Source organism: Cyprinodon tularosa, unplaced genomic scaffold, assembly GCF_016077235.1.
Source record: "Cyprinodon tularosa strain WSP-4 unplaced genomic scaffold, ASM1607723v1 ctg8, whole genome shotgun sequence".
Taxonomy (NCBI): Eukaryota; Metazoa; Chordata; class Actinopteri; order Cyprinodontiformes; family Cyprinodontidae; genus Cyprinodon; species Cyprinodon tularosa.
The window spans coordinates 1867622-1884485 of NW_024039562.1; the positions used below are offsets into that span (position 1 = coordinate 1867622).

The 16864-nt window shown below is 36.1% G+C and overlaps 1 protein-coding gene across 1 annotated transcript in view; it reads left to right on the forward strand.

Annotated features, from left to right (window-relative positions):
• Nucleotides 1-16826, forward strand: part of dnah12 (dynein, axonemal, heavy chain 12) — a 42896-nt gene extending 26070 nt beyond the window's left edge. Inside the window, exons 43-72 of the mRNA XM_038271330.1 lie at nucleotides 728-889; nucleotides 976-1170; nucleotides 1268-1401; nucleotides 1479-1641; nucleotides 1744-1824; nucleotides 3283-3459; nucleotides 3564-3695; nucleotides 3780-3869; nucleotides 3970-4110; nucleotides 4183-4424; nucleotides 4538-4685; nucleotides 5138-5283; nucleotides 5416-5630; nucleotides 5725-5917; nucleotides 7960-8152; nucleotides 8241-8413; nucleotides 8844-8984; nucleotides 9083-9241; nucleotides 9355-9650; nucleotides 9736-9989; nucleotides 11296-11436; nucleotides 11510-11647; nucleotides 11725-11955; nucleotides 12035-12223; nucleotides 12486-12589; nucleotides 12668-12872; nucleotides 13003-13140; nucleotides 13225-13316; nucleotides 14929-14996; nucleotides 16551-16826. Coding sequence (XP_038127258.1) covers nucleotides 728-889; nucleotides 976-1170; nucleotides 1268-1401; nucleotides 1479-1641; nucleotides 1744-1824; nucleotides 3283-3459; nucleotides 3564-3695; nucleotides 3780-3869; nucleotides 3970-4110; nucleotides 4183-4424; nucleotides 4538-4685; nucleotides 5138-5283; nucleotides 5416-5630; nucleotides 5725-5917; nucleotides 7960-8152; nucleotides 8241-8413; nucleotides 8844-8984; nucleotides 9083-9241; nucleotides 9355-9650; nucleotides 9736-9989; nucleotides 11296-11436; nucleotides 11510-11647; nucleotides 11725-11955; nucleotides 12035-12223; nucleotides 12486-12589; nucleotides 12668-12872; nucleotides 13003-13140; nucleotides 13225-13316; nucleotides 14929-14996; nucleotides 16551-16744 — 4935 coding nt within the window. The 3' untranslated portion in view covers nucleotides 16745-16826. The remainder of the gene's footprint in view (nucleotides 1-727; nucleotides 890-975; nucleotides 1171-1267; nucleotides 1402-1478; nucleotides 1642-1743; nucleotides 1825-3282; nucleotides 3460-3563; nucleotides 3696-3779; nucleotides 3870-3969; nucleotides 4111-4182; nucleotides 4425-4537; nucleotides 4686-5137; nucleotides 5284-5415; nucleotides 5631-5724; nucleotides 5918-7959; nucleotides 8153-8240; nucleotides 8414-8843; nucleotides 8985-9082; nucleotides 9242-9354; nucleotides 9651-9735; nucleotides 9990-11295; nucleotides 11437-11509; nucleotides 11648-11724; nucleotides 11956-12034; nucleotides 12224-12485; nucleotides 12590-12667; nucleotides 12873-13002; nucleotides 13141-13224; nucleotides 13317-14928; nucleotides 14997-16550) is intronic.
• Nucleotides 16827-16864: the final 38 nt, after the last annotated feature.

A 16864-nucleotide genomic window follows, 5' to 3' on the forward strand; every position in this document is an offset into this window, starting at 1 on the left:
GTAAAAGATTTCTGAAATAATGCCAAACATTTCAGTTTGTAAATCACAAATATTCTGATCAATATTTTCTTTCTGCTTCTTTTAGTAGGACCTGATCTGTTTAGTACATCAGTAATAGTTGTTCTGAGCTGTGGATCTCTGTAGCCCTTCTAGCTAATGTATACGTTCTATTGGCTGCTTCGCTGATTAATTCTCCCCTCTCCTGGCCTTTCTGTTTAGTTAGGCTGAACACTGTAGTGTAATAAGTTTCATTAGTTCATAAACTAACCCTACTTTAAACTAAACCAAATCCCCTGTCCTTACACAGACATTTGCATGAAAAAAGACTGGTTTAATTATGTGAATTCTACAGTAAATCTATGTAACATTTTTCTTATTCTTTCCACCCAAAGGACTACACATCCCATTCATCTGCTCACACTATTCGTGCAAAAAAGAGGCAGTGTTTTTTCCAATCTGCTGCTTCAACTTGGGTGCGGAGAAGCTGGAAACAATGTCCGATTGCCAGAAAAGTACTTTAAACGTGACCCACAGCTGCCCCCCTCAGTTCACCCCTTCGCGAAGCAATATTTTGTATAGATTTAACACGCTGAATTCTAATCCAATAAAATTCTTTTGGTTGCAGAATCACCAAACTAAAAAAGGTTTAAAGGGTGTTAATGAAATGAACTGTACATTTTAAATGATGACTTTGATATGTTTACATAGAGTATGCTGAATATTGTAGATGCTGCTAAAGAATGCTGGGGTTAAAGGACAGAAGACCGTGTTCTTGATAACTGATGCCCAGGTCAAGGATGAGGCTTTTCTGGAAGATGTGGACAGTGTCCTAAACACAGGAGAGGTGCCCAATCTGTTTGCTGTAGATGAGAAACAAGAAATCTTGGAGGTAAGTTGGTTTGAATAATTAAAAAAGACAAATATTACTTGTTGCTCTTCAGGATATGTTTAAAACATTTTCTCTTTATTTCACAGACAATACGTCCCATTGCTCAAGCTGGTAACAAAAATCTGGAGCTAAGCCCATTGACTCTGTTTGCCTTTTTTGTTGCACGCTGCAGGCAGAATCTGCATGTTGTTGTTGCTTTTAGTCCTATTGGAAAAGCCTTTCGAAATCGTCTACGACAATTTCCATCTCTTATAAACTGCTGCACTATCGATTGGTATCAGGTATTTTGCATATATATTGAAGTCATTGTTTGTAAATGAAGTGTGCTGAATCTCAGATGCTTTGAAATAAAAACAAAACCTTGGTGTAACCTCACAGCCATGGCCCGAAGAAGCTCTTGAGCGAGTTGCCAATTGTTTCCTTGGCTCACTGGAGTTGAGTGAAAATGAGATGAAAGAGGTCATATCCATCTGCAAAACCTTTCACACCTCTGCCACACAGCTCTCACAGAGGTCAGGCATGTTTATATGAAACTTAAATGTTTCCCCAGTAAAATGAACGAAAATGTAAAATGTTCTTTCTATTTCAGATTCCTAGCTGAACGAGGGCGCTCTAATTATGTGACGCCCACATCCTACCTTGAACTTATCGCTACTTTCCATCAACTCCTCACTCAGCAGAGAAACATTGTCATGAACGCAAAACAGAGGTATACAAATGGTCTGGACAAACTAGCCTTCACTGAATCGCAGGTATGTTGAAAAGATTAGTTCTGTTTTGCTTTCCTTTCTTATTTCTGTTCCTTAAAATGTCAAAAATAACTGCAGGTTTTAAGCTAGCTCTTTTTTCTGCAGGTTGCTGAAATGAAAAAGAAGTTAGAAAATCTTCAGCCCAAACTTGAAAAGGCAAAGATAGATAATATCGAAATGATGAAGGTAACGATACATCTGCATTGCATCTCAAAATCAATTCTATAGTTTATAAAGGTACAAGTCATGTGGAAAAAATATTGTCGCTGCATTAAATATAAAGGAGACGAATTTTAGGTTCTCCATAATTTCTATCTATCTGTAATAGAAAGATTTAATTATCAGTCAAAAGCAAAAGATAAACATTATTCCTTATTTTTTCTTTTTTCCTTATAAAATATACCTACAAATTGTCTTTTTTCTAAACTAAGAAAAGTTCAGGACACCCAACATTCTTATTTCTTGTTTTACCTACATTAGTGTAAGGAAACTGTGCCCTCATTCTTTGCTTCAGTAGTGAGACATTGGAGGGAATTCCGGCATGTAGAATCAGTTAAACGCCAAATCATGGACCAAAATGAAATTACATCAAGATCTGGGTTTTGATAAACTGCAGGTTTTTCTATTTTCAAGCCAATCCTTGATGGATTTGCAGGTGGGTTTTGGGTCAGTGTCTTCTTCTAGTTCTACTTCAGCTTGATTTTCAATTATCAATTTTCTCCCAATGCCCCCAAGCTTTGCTGTTTTAATGTTGCTTCTTACCTGTAATATATTGTTTGGTTTATGTTCAATTTGACTTTTATTTCGGTGGTCAGATAATCAGTATTACACTCATTTATAAAGGAACCTTTTTTCAAGCTACTCCAGACCAGATATGTATTTGTGAATGCTAACCTGAATAACAATAAAGCTCAATTATGTGCTATTAGAAATACATTGCATTGGTGATGTAAATTTGTTCATTTTTGTCACAATAGTTTTTTGAGAGAAAAAAACAAAATAATAGAATTTTAATATTGAAGAACAAGAATACCTAAAACTGAATTAAAACTTTATTTGAGTTATATCAACTATTATTTGATAATTAATTCTTTATTGATGATAATAAGAAACATGTAGTGTTCATATCTAAATGCTTTTTAATTTGATATGATTAATTAAAACCTGAGGTAAGCAATAGCTTTCAGAAGTCATCCAAAAATATATTATCGCTAGTTTAAATGAATTTCAGCATAAATGCAGCAATTCTATTCAGGATTGCGCAACAGCACATAAAGCTGTAAAAATAAAAATACATTTCTAAACAAAATTTATTTTTGTTTACACTTGTGTGTACAAAATGACAAAATAAATCTGTCTAAGTCTAAAGCTGTGGGGATGTTTAAAACAAGTTTTGGTAATAAGATTATATCCCAAGCGTTAAACACTCTGGAGAGGACTTTTTTTTCCATCTAGCAAAACATTTTGATCAGCAGTGGAATAGTTGAGATCAAAACGTTCGAAGAATATTAAGTATTTTCTCCTCTACTAAATTTATCGTATTAAATCCTCTCAAAACATGTTAGTATCATTAAATTGAAAAATGTTCGATGCGTAGGAGTTCTGTGGAGGGCCCTAAACATGATGTCATGTGGTATTTACCAGGTAATTGAGGAGGAATCAGTTGAAGTGGAAGCCAAAAGTAAAGTTGTGCGAGTTGATGAAGAAGCAGCAACTATAAAAGCTACTGAGGCTCAGGCTTTGAAAAATGAGTGTGAGACTAAATTAGCTGAAGTCATCCCTATTCTGGAAGCCGCTATCGCTGCCCTGGACACATTAAAGGTTTGTCCATTGTACCTTTAAACCTTTTTTTTCCCCCTTTTCAAATCAGTCAGTCCCCATAAACAAAAAAATCCAAATAAGTCTCTCTGTCTTTGTTATTTTAGCCTTCCGATGTCTCTGTTGTGAAGTCAATGAAAAATCCCCCCTCAGGAGTGAAGCTAGTGATGGAAGCTGTATGTGTGATGAATGGCATACAACCAGACAAAATAGCTGATCCAGCTGGGACCGGGAAGAAGGTTTGATAGTAACCTTCAAAGATGTCCCTGCTTAATATTTATTTTATTTTTGCTTTTAAACTGTTCCTTTTTTTTCTGGCTTAGGTTCTTGATTACTGGGGTCCAAGCAAGAAACTACTTAGTAATATGAACTTTTTACGAGACCTCAAACAGTATGATAAAGACAACATCCCAGTAAGTGTTATAGATCACATGAATCAAAAACTTCCTTTTTTGATTGTTTTTTTAGAAAAACATTTTTGTTTTAACCAACCTGTTAATTGCTGCATTACAGGTTCCTGTTATGCAGAAAATTCGGAATGAGTACGTAAATAATCCATATTTTCAGCCTAAAAATGTGGCTAAAGCCTCGTCTGCTGCAGAGGGCCTAAGCAAGTGGATCAAAGCGATAGAGCAATATGACAGCGCGGCTAAGGTGCAGTTCTTTCACTTTTCAAGGGCTTGTATGTACAATCTTATTTTATTTAACAAGTCTCTTGGGTTTCAGAAAGTTGCTCCAAAGAAGCAGAGTCTTTCAGAGGCAGAAGAATCTCTGGCTATCACCAGGACCCTGCTAGACCAGAAAAGAGCTGAGCTTAAAGAGGTTGAGGACCGGCTTGCAGCGCTTCAGCAAACCTTTAAAGAAAAGACGGAAGAAAAAGCTCAGCTGGAGTTTCAAGTGAATTTATGTGCCAGAAAGCTGGAAAGGGCTGAAAAACTAATTGGAGGGCTTGGTGGAGAGAAGACCAGGTCTTTATAGTGTTTTAGTGTTTTAGAGTGTTTTAGTCTTACATTTCTCCAGTTGATATGACAGAATGCAGTTTACCTCATTTGATATGTGATGTGGGGATCTCCTACTGTAGATGGGCCAAAGCAGCAGATGACCTACAGCATACATATGACAACTTGACTGGAGATGTCCTTATTTCGGCTGGTGTCATTGCATACTTGGGAGCTTTTACTTCTGACTTCAGACAGACCTGCACCAAGTTATGGACCAGTCTCTGTCAAGTAATGATCCTACCTTCTATATTTTTCATCTAGTTTTTTAGCTGGTATATTTTTGTTGCCTATTATATATACACACATATATATACATATATATATATATATATATATATATATATATATATATATATATATATATATATATATATATATATATATATATATATATATATATATATATATATATATATATATATATATATATATATGTGTATATATATATATATGTGTGTATATATATATATATATGTGTGTATATATATATATATATATATATATGTGTATATATATATATATATATATATATATATATATATATATATATATATATATATATATATATATATATATATATATATATACATATATATATATATATATATATATATATATATATATATATATATATATATATATATATATATATAATTTTTTTCCTGTTCCAATGTGTCCAGTCTAAGAATATTCCATCATCGGATGACTTTTCTCTCAGCAAAACTCTGGGAGATCCCATAAAAATAAGAGCTTGGAACATTGCAGGCCTTCCCAACGACTCTTTGTCTATCGACAATGGTGTTATCGTCAGTAATTCACGCAGATGGTAAATCCACATTTATACAATCAGTTGCTTAAAATGTATAATCTTTTACTTAAAAGTAACTTGAAAAGAAATATATTTCCTGATGAATGTGGGGGGAAAAAAAATTTCATCTTTTTTTTTTTATCTTTTTAGGCCTTTAATGATTGATCCTCAGGGCCAAGCCAACAGGTGGGTGAAGAATTCAGAGAAGGACAACAACCTGAGTGTAATCAAGTTAACAGATGGGGACTACATAAGAACCTTAGAAAACTGCATCCAGTTTGGAACCCCCTTACTGCTGGAAAATGTAGGAGAAGAGCTAGACCCTTTTCTACAGCCACTGCTTCTTAAACAAACCTTCAAACAAGGTGGTGTAAACCTCATTGACTGGAAGAAAACCGACTGTAACTCCCAACTAAAAAATGACATTTCTATGTTAACAAACTTCTTGTTTTTACGTAGGTGGTGTAGATTGCATCAGGCTTGGAGAGAGTGTGATTGAGTTTTCAGCCGATTTCCGTTTCTACATCACCACCAAGCTCAGGAACCCACACTACCTGCCTGACCTGGCCACTAAAGTGTCTCTCCTCAATTTCATGATCACACCAGAGGGTTTGGAAGACCAGTTGCTGGGGATCGTGGTTGCTAAAGAGAGGTAGCATTAAGTGGGCTCTATTTATACATCAATGGAATATGTTAAATGAAAAAGTCTGGATTTTAAGGTTGTGTTAAAGTTTTAACATCCAGCCATGATAGATCTTCCTTTATTCTAAATTCAGATTAGCTGGACTCAGAGGCTGCAGCTAATAGATAATCCCAGGAGGGCTAGGGACCAAAGAAGACTTTTAAAGTCTTAAAATTAGCTGAAATCTCAAAAATGTCAAATATTTTTATGGAAAAAAAAAATAATAATTTTATGAACCTTAAAACCAACATCGTGTTTGCATGATGTTGGTTTGCACAGCTTTTTGTTCTTGTATTTAAAAACGGAGGAATGAGGCAGCAAGCAACTAGTGAAATTTCCTGTATGAAACAGATATTGACACCAAAAAATTGTACTAAAGTATGGTCAGAGTTACTACCAGAGAAAAAGGTATTGAAAATATCCATGATATATCAATGCCTTGAAGCACTGTATGTTTTTAGTTTTGTGTTTAATGACATTTGTTTGTCACTTATACTGAACAGAAATGTTTAAAGCTGCAGTGTGTCAACAATAGCAACATCTAATGGTCAGACTGCAGTGACATGAACTGCTCCCCTTCTGCTTCTTGCCCTCCACTAATACGGAGGGCATCATGGTACAAATGTCGTACACAAAGTCTGCATCGCCTATGTTGTCAAGTAATGAGAAGTTTGTTTACAATATAGATGCACCAATTAGGATTGTAGGACTCGATCACAGCGTCAAATAAATTCTTGTTTCTCATGTACATTAACATTGTATTAATAAGTACAAAAATTAGGAAAAGAGAAGGAACCAGGCCTATGTTTCAGTGAAGTATGCAGCAGAGACAAGCTCTTATGATAAAAAATAATGTTGGAAAATGACAAAGCAGGGGATGCTCTGAAGAGCTTTGTGGGTGGCTTTTAAAAAAGCCATTTCAATTTAGCCGTAGAGGGACTGTTTCATCGTTCCACCTCTAGCGCAAACAACAACCAGCTGCTGCCTTCTCTCTACACTGTCTGCCTGCAAGCTCCTCTTCCACCTCTTACAGCTAGCCTCTAAAGGCCACCATCAGCCACCCAGATGCCCCCTGTCCTTCTTCCGTCTAGCCGCAGCCCCTCTCCCCCATCTTCAGCACTCTGTCTGCTCGGCGGACTTCTCTGATCAACTGCTGTGCTCTTTTGATCATTTGAAGTTAGCCTCTATAACTAGCCTGGACAAGCCGCTCTGTTTGACTGGCAGGTTTCTCCAATGTACAGATATGCTCCTCAGCTCTAATCCTGAACTAGCACCAGCAGACTGCTGCCTCTACCGCTGTGCTACAGAAGGGGGCATGGCTGTTCACTTTGTCCGAGTTCTACTGCTCTTTCAGCTGGTGTTCTCACTCTGATTTCCCACTGCTCCTCTTCCTCATATAAGCCTAATGTGCAGCACTCAAATTTGAGCGTTAATCTTAACAGTCACTAGTTTGTCAGCTCTGCTCTGTTGTAGCACAAGGATGTCTGCCTCCATACATGCATAATCTGCTCCTATTTACTGTAGTTATAAATTACAGTTTCTAAGGTAATGCAAACATAAAGATTTCGACTTTCAGTTTGTGGATGATAATAAATAACATTCTTATGCATAATATAGTAAATTTGTCAGTAAATGCCTGTATTAAACACTGTAGCTTTTAAAGTTTTGGTTATGTTTCCCAAAGAAGGATAATGATGTACTGCCTTCTAACTGAAAAATTAATAGCTGATGTATAAATTATCTCATGATGCCAATGTGTCAGTGTTTAAAAGAATTAAAAACAAATACTGTCTGCTGTGTCTAACTGTTTCAAAGGAACCTAAACCCTTTAGGATGGTTAAAGTCTTTGTCCCTGGAAATCCACCCTCCTAGTTATCTTAAGAAATTAAAACACAATTACAGTTCTTTGCAGTCAGCAGTGTATTATTAGCATATACCCTATTATGGGAACTTACTGTTAAAATCTAGTGATTCAGCTTTTAACACCACTGTTTTTTTCTTGTGCACTGGAGGCCAGAACTGGAAGAAGAGAGAAACACATTAATCCTGCAGTCAGCTGACAATAAGAGGCAACTAAAGGAAATTGAAGACAAAATCCTTGAAACTCTTCAGTCTTCTGAGGGGAATATCTTGGAGGATGAGAGCGCTATTCAGATTTTAGACTCTGCAAAGATCATGTCCACTGAGATCACAGAAAAACAGCAGGTATAAACTACACCATACAAATATTTTTAGGCTGAAGAATTTCATAACTGTGATATGTTCTTAATGACTTATCTGGTGTGTTTTGTAGATTGCAGAAAAAACTGAGATGAAGATTGCAGAGTCCAGAGAGGGTTACAGACCTATTGCCAAGCACTCATCTATCCTGTTCTTTAGCATTGCTGATTTGACCAACATTGACCCTATGTATCAGTACTCTCTCAGCTGGTTTGTTAATCTTTACATTAACTCCATTCAAGACAGGTGGGTGATATACATAAACGTTATTATGGTTCTTAAAACAGAAATGCAACAAAACAAATATATTAGTATCCTGTGATTTATAGTAACATTTCAAAAACCGTTGCTCATAGTTTGCACATAAGTCTGACAATACTGATTTGCCAAAAAATAAATAAAAGATAAATTCAGTTAACTGGCATAAGATCTTAAACTGATTTTCATTTTTACTGAGAAAGCAAAGTTAAGTACTTCTGTTGTGTCATGATAAATTTCTTTCCAAAAAGGTTAGAAAGCCACACAAACTGTGTCCAATTAATATACTATAACATTAGACCATGAATCTATTCAATAACAGTCTTAAAGAGCTAAATATTATTACTCTTAAAATTTTTTGGAGAAGGACCAATCTATTCTTTATCTAAAGTTGGTGTTTTATGCTTTTACTGATTAGTTACAAGTCCAAGACTCTGGAGAGAAGACTACAGCATTTAATGGATCACTTCACCTACAACCTGTACTGCAACATCTGCCGGTCTCTCTTTGAAAAGGACAAACTGCTGTTCTCCTTCCTCCTCTGCTGCAATTTGCTCCTGTAAGTAAAGAAGCAACAATTCTTTTTTTCTGTATGTTTTTAGAAGAAAATATTAATTGATAATTGTGCATTTTTACATCTATTGTGATACTTTTTAGAGCAAAGGGGGAGATAGAACAGACGGAATTCATGTTTTTGCTGACTGGTGGAGTTGGTCTGCAGAACACCATTGCTAACCCAGATCCCAGCTGGCTGCAAGATAAGAGCTGGGATGAAATCTGCAGAGCCGATGAACTACCTGGGCTACAAGGAATAAAGTAAAAAAAATAATAATAATAATAATTATTAAGCATTAAGTAATTTTGTTGTTGTTGTTTTTTTTTTTTACAGTATTTCTAAGTAATGAATTTGTTTGATGTTAACTGCACAGGAAGGCTTTCATCAAGAGTCCAGATGAGTTTAGGCCTGTTTATGACAGCAAAGAACCCTGCAGTGTTCCTCTGCCTGCACCTTGGTGCAACCAACTTAGTAGCCTGCAGAAAATGATAATTATCCGATGTCTCAGACCTGATAAGATGTTGCCAGCTATAACTAAATATGTATCTTGCTATCTGGGAAAGAAATTTGTCCAACCTCCTCCCTTTGACTTGGGTAAGAGCTATCTTGATTCCAACTCCACCATCCCACTTGTGTTTGTGCTTTCTCCAGGAGCGGACCCCATGGCTAGTAAGTTTTTTTATACTGATGATGTATTTTCAGGTGGCTTTTTAGCATGTACTGCTGTTAAAATAACATGTTTTTTACACTGTAGGCTTGTTAAAGTTTGCAAATGACAAGGATATGATTGGCAACAAGTTCCAGTCTATTTCTCTGGGACAAGGTCAGGGTCCCATAGCTGCTAAAATGATATCGACTGCCATGCAGAATGGAACATGGGTGTGTTTACAGAACTGTCACTTGGCTGTTTCATGGATGTCAAATCTGGAAAAAATTTGTGAGAACTTCAGCCCTGCAACATGCCACCAAGACTTCCGCCTCTGGCTCACAAGTTACCCTTCATCCAAGGTAAAGTGTTACTCAATAGATGGACTGTACCTTCTGGATTTAGTCCTTAAACTTTTTTATATTTTGTCCCAGTGAAACCACAAACTCCCATGAGTTTTAGAGATTTTATGTCATCAGAGAGTGGTGGAATAATGGAAGTGAAATTAAGAAGGATTCATGATCTCAAATATATTTTAATATAAAAGTCTGAAAAGTGTAGTGTCCATAAATATATTCACCCCTTACTCTGTAATGATGAAAATAAATGCCATTGTCCTCTGAAGCATCTAGTTAAAAAAAAGGGCACATGTATAGTTTAATTTCATTACAAGCAATTGTTTTCTGGTAAAGCCTCAGTGCGTTCCATAAAAACCCAGGACTACATACAGCATTTAGACGGAGATACATTTCTGCAGAAGTAGGGTTAGATCATTAAACAATATTACAAGCTTGAGCTATTTTCAGTCCATCATCTAAAAATGAGAAAGGGGCCGGACAAAGTCACAGTAATTAAGATATGCCCTAAACTCTCCACCTGACAGTCTGGGCAGTGAGGGGGACATCACAGGACTACGGTAAACAGCCTAGATAAGATTAGCGTTTTGACATTACTATACAGTAGTCATGGCAAGTCCTTGCTGAAAGAACGACATGTTTTTTTTGTTTTGTTTTTTTTTTCCTTTTCCATTAACAATTTATCTCAATCAATGTACAGGATACATTAAAAAAAATTGTAAGAGGGACCGTGGTCAGATTAAACAAAGATTAAATTTTTTGGCCTACATTTAAAAAAACTTTGTGTTGAGAAAAGCTGACCATTAAATGAGTTCAACAGACAATTATATCACCCTTAGGGGATGCTATTTTTCAGCTAATTGGAGTTTATGTGATAACATGGGCCTCATGGATTCTATGCTATTGAGTTAAATAAAGGCTGATTTTTTTTACTGAAAAACTTGACACTAAGGATGGGATTTAATGCAGGGCAACAACCATAAACAGAAAGCGAGAGCTACAATGGACTGGTTTAGATCAAAGGAAAATCATTTGTTAAAATAGCCGTCTCAAAGTGCAGGCTATGAGGCTGTCAACTTATTCAATCCATTACTTCCACTTCACAGTAATGCAATAGAATGCGTTTGCCTGTCAAAGAAAATCCAAATAAATTGCAATGCAGTTTTTGGGAATAAAACAATAAATGTGAGGACATTTAAGAATGTAAATATTTTCATTAGTAGTTTTAATTAAACAGTTAAGATTTTTTTTATTATACTATGATGGAATAAAGAAAGGCTGTATAAATATCAGTGTTTGTATTTGGAATCAGTTTCCAGTAACCATCCTCCAGAATGGGGTGAAAATGACCAATGAGCCCCCTACAGGGCTCTGTCTCAACCTCCTGCAGTCTTACTTGTCAGACCCTGTTTCTGACCCAAACTTCTTCAGCAATTGCCCCAAGAAGGAGCTGGTAATTTTGTCTCAAATATATACAGTATGCATACAAATTGGGGCATTTTATAACTTCTCAATTTCTGTGCTAGATTTGGGAAAAGCTTCTGTATGGACTGTGCTTCTTCCACGCACTTGTTCAGGAGAGGAAGAAGTTCGGCCCACTAGGTTGGAATATTCCGTATGGCTTCAATGAGTCTGACCTCCGGATAAGCATCAGACAACTCCAGGTATTTCATTCAGTGTTAGCTCTCTGGTTTTTACCATCACAAAAATATAACACAACTTGCTGTTCTTTTCTCTGTAGCTATTTATAAATGAATATGAGAATGTGCCTTTTGAGGCTATAACATATCTAACTGGAGAGTGTAACTACGGTGGCCGTGTGACAGATGACTGGGATCGACGGCTTCTGATGACAATCTTGGCCGATTTCTACAACAAAGACATTGTTAAGTTTCGCTACCCTTTTTCACCCAGTGGTGAATACTTTGCTCCACCCAAATCTAGCTATGAAGACTATGTGCTGTTTATCAAGGTATAAAAAAAATCCTCATGTCAGTAAAAGTATTTCCCTCTTTCCCTTTAAGGTGAATAACAATAACTTTGTGTTTCAGAATCTTCCGTCTAGCCAACATCCAGAGGTGTTTGGGATGCATGAAAATGTTGACATCTCCAAAGATTTGCAGCAGACAAAACTTCTTTTTGATTCATTGCTGCTAACTCAGGGTGGAGGAACAAAGGGAGGGAGCAGCTCTGGCAGTGACAGCACCCTGTTTGACATAGCCAATGACATCCTTACGCAGGTATACCCTAGTTTAAACCCATCTTCCATACAGCAGTTAAAGTGCGTTCAAGCGAACGTGGTGTCTGCGGCAAGAGCAGTGGATTTACATGGTATCCAGAACCACGCGGGCAAGAGCAGTGAAGCAGGATCCTCAGGGTTCCTACAGAGGAGCTTGAGGAGGTGTTTGTAAAGAGGGAGGTCTGCTGAGACTGCTCCCCTCATGATCTGGTCCCGGACAATGAGTTTGAAATTAATATTGGAATATTTGTCTTTCTTTCCAGCTTCCGAATTATTTTGACACTGAAGCAGTTCTGTCAAAGTTCCCAGTCCTCTATGAAGAATGTATGAACACCGTCCTTGTCCAAGAAATGGAGCGCTATAACGCGTACGAATAATTCAAAGTGGTGATCTTTTTACTGGAGAGAGTCTATGAAACTTAAACTCCTACATTTGTTTTTTTTAGATTGTGTAGTACCATTCGTGTAAGCCTACAGAACCTGTTGAAAGCTATTAAGGGGTTGGTGGTGATGGACTCAGAACTGGAGGCTGTTGCAGCTAGTTTGGCTGTTGGAAAGGTCCCAGAGAAATGGGCAAAGCGCTCTTACCCAAGCCTGAAGCCACTAGGGAGTTATGTCAGTGACATTCTCTCTAGGCTTAGGTTTTTACAGGTAAGAATATGTTATTATTTTTCTAAAAAAAAATTAAATATGGCATATCTCATTTATGTGAAACAATTACTATATATTTGAGTGTTCTTTTTTCTTTATTCTATTTACACATTTATTTGTTTGCCTGTAGGTTTGGTATGAAACCAAGAAGCCCTGTGTGTTCTGGCTGTCTGGCTTCTACTTCCCCCAGGCCTTCCTAACCGGGGCAATGCAGAACTACGCCAGGAAATACCACATCCCCATTGATCTTTTGGGGTTTGATTTCGAGGTATAAAACACACACTTTGTCTTTACCGAACATAAATGTCCTTTTATTGCTCTTATCGTCTTGTTGTTTGGTATCATCCTTTAGGTTCTTCCTATCGATACATCAGAAACAGCACCTGTGGATGGCGTTTACATTAATGGATTGTTCCTTGATGGTGCACGTTGGGACAGGGGGAGGTAGATACAATTAACATGTTAAGTAGAACATAATAATCAGGAGTTGAAGTAGTTTTAAATTCTTGGCAGTACTATAAAAAAAAGTAATTAACTCACATTATTTTCTCAAGCCCTTTATTTTAAAAGATTCAGGTTTTTGGATATAGACCAACTATATAGAACAGTTTACTTAGTTTAGATTTAGAAACTAGATTTTCCATTTTAATCATTAAAACATAAACATACAAAATTATTTTTTAAAAAGGGGTGTGACTAATAATTGATGATCAATTCAAAATGAAAATGTAAAAACATTCTTTATCTTAAGAGTTATTCTCATGATTTCAGCGCCTCTCAATTCATTTTTGAAATACTTTATGATAAATGTCCTGTCACCATTTATTCACACCAATTACAGTAGTAGATGGAAGATTTTTAGCAGTATGGCAATGAAATTTACCAGGCATTTAGATTAAATGTAACTGAGGATACAGCAATGCCTAGACAATTTTTTTTTCTCAAAAGAAAGATATGAAAAAGATTAGCAGATATTTTAACTCTTCAATTTCATAATATCACAGCTTCATCCACGACATCCACTTAAAGTTTTTGAATCACCCTGTACAGCTTGATAATACAAAATTACAAAGAGAACTTTCAAGATTGCCTTATAATTGTATTAAATTAAAAAATAAAAAAATAATATAAAAAATGTAAACCAAATTCTGAAAATAACAAATGGAAACAGCGAAAACCTTTTTCCTAGACAATAGAAGGAAATGTTTGTATGTATCCTATTTGAATTTATTGAAATAGAGGTAGGTCTGTGGGCCTTTTCATCTAATCCAAAAATCTACTGAAAGTAATAAAATTCTGCTTTGGATACCGTATATTATTGAGGTACAGATTGTTTTGCTTCACCTCAATGGAGCTAAAGGGAAATGATATCATGAACATTAGAGAAAAAGCATTTTTGACCTTTGGATGGTGGTGTGGTTGATTTACATACAGCTTCTGACATCATGGTAAAAAAGACACAGACAAGCACAGGAATTATGTTGAGTGAGAAAGAGGCAGGCTGAACAAGGCAGAACAGGGAATGCAAAGATGAAGCTGTGAATGATGAGCACATCTGGTGGAGAATAAAAGCTGAGCATGCACCAGACATGTATAGAGAAAGCAAGGATTGAGGATTTAAACAGTGTCCAGCGGACTCACTGTCCGCTCAGGTTGGTAAATGTTTAGCAAAAGATAAATCTAAATTAAAAAAACAAATCTGCAATTTAAGGTATAAGATATGGAAAGGAAACAATCTTCTACCATATCAGTTTTCTAACCAATGTATCTTTGTCTACGGTAGTTTTAGTCCAAAAAATAGTTAGATGACCTCACTGTCCAGACAAGGCATTAGAAAATAAACAGGATCTCTCTCTCTTAAGGTTTTTTAGCTGTTACTGTAATATATAGAACACATCCCAATAAGTAGCATTAAACCATGGCCTGATTTTGACGACCCACTGATACTTTTTTCCTGCATAATATTAAAATGTATTATCTTTGAGCTTGGAATTATGTTTCATCTTATTTATGCAGGCAAATATAAACTTTCTTTTATGTATCTGTCTGTCATCAGTGGATTTCTGGCGGAGCAGTACCCAAAAGTACTGTTTGACTCCATGCCCATCATTTGGATAAAACCTAGTAAGTCTGACATAACTTTATCTGTTAGTTTCAGAACTATATACTTGGTGTAATTTATGTTTTAAATAGAGTGTTTTAAAAATGTTTTAATGGCCCTTTTTTGGACTTATTTGAATTTTTTTTTTTCACATTTTGATGTTACAGACAAAAAATTTTAAAAGTATTTCATTATGTTTCTGTGTCAAAGACCAATTTAAAGTAGTCTATGATTGTGGAATAGAGGGTAAAACATACTTGGCTTTTAAATCTTTCAAGTGATAAAAACCCGATAAGTGTGAATGACTATTCTATTGAGCCCCCACTAAGTCAATACTTTAAAAAGCTAACCGTCTCTATAATTAGGCCTCCAAGTCTTTGGTGTATGCCCCTGCAAGCTATAGTGATATTTCCTTTTTGAAAATACAAAAGTTTTTGAATTTTTATTTGTAAAATCTTTTGTCAAACTATGTACTGTGAAGATTCTGAGTCAGCCAAGTCATAGTCATTCCAAAAAAAAAAAAAAAATAGACTGGACTTTGTTTTCCATGTTTGAATACGTTTAAATTCCCACCCCGGAAGCTTTTAACACAAAAGCATTGTAATCCCATTTGTTGCTGGAGTCTCTGAAATACTCAAGAGAATTTTCCCCAAACACAAAATCCCAATACCAAACAAGACCCTTAGACAGAGGCTAGTGCATCCTAAAGACAAAATTCCCAGACCTAAGATGAGTGGAGTGGTGTGTGCAGTTCAATGCAGTGAGGAATGCTCTGATCTTTATATTGGAGAAACCAAACAACTTCTCCAAGGCTCCAAAAAGATGGGCTACGTCCTCTGGACAATACTCTGCTGCTCACCTACACCTTATGGACAAAGGACATTCTTTTGAGGACCAGAATGTTCACATTTTGGACAAATAAGATAGGTGCTTTGAAAGGGGTGTGAAGGAAGCCATTTATGTTAAGAGAGAAAAACCAACCTTAAACAGAGGGGGTTGAATCAGTTTTCAGCTCTCAAAAATCTATGATACAGCAATAGAGTTGATTCCTTTCTGCTATCATCTCAACGCCCATCGCTATGCAGGGGACCAAAACATCTCGCCTGGTCAATGCTAATCCAGACATTTTGAATTGAGAAAGCTTCCTTTATAGGAAGCCAAACGTCTTCAAACTTGAAAGACAAAGTCCAGTGGTTTGTTTTTTTTACTTTTTATTCAAACTATGTACCATTTTCTTTCACTTTACACAATTATAATTAGCTTTATTGTCTAAGATTGTGTGCACAAATTTAATTTAGATTTCTCTAGATTTGGATTTTTTTTTTTTTTATTGCTTATTTTATCTGAAAAAAAAAAAAAAAAAAACGCCCAATGCAGCCTGTTACCAAAAAAGGAATCAAGCCAGTGTTGGGTTTTAACAAGCAAAACTCTGAAACATTCAATTGTGTTAATGTTTTTTCAAGACGGTTTCTCTGTTCTTTATATAGATCTATTGTTATTTTATTGTTCTATTTATCTTTAACTTTTCTCATCTTTGAACTTACCATTTTTCCTTAATTTGTGTTTCCTGCACAAAGCTGAAAAGAAGACCATCAATGCGTCTGAAGGACTCTATGTCTGCCCTCTCTATAAGACCAGTGAGAGGAAGGGAACTCTCTCTACTACTGGTCACTCTACCAATTTCGTTATTTCCATAATGTTGCCCACGAGCAAGTCTCCACAGCACTGGATTAAGCGTGGTGTGGCCATGCTATGCCAGCTCGATGACTGAGACCAGATCACATATTGCTGAAAACTTCAGCACTACATAATAGTGTTTGGGTGTGTGAAATAAAAGTTATACCTGCATTTAATTAATGTGTGTTTGTTTTTAGTGCATGACATGATGCTT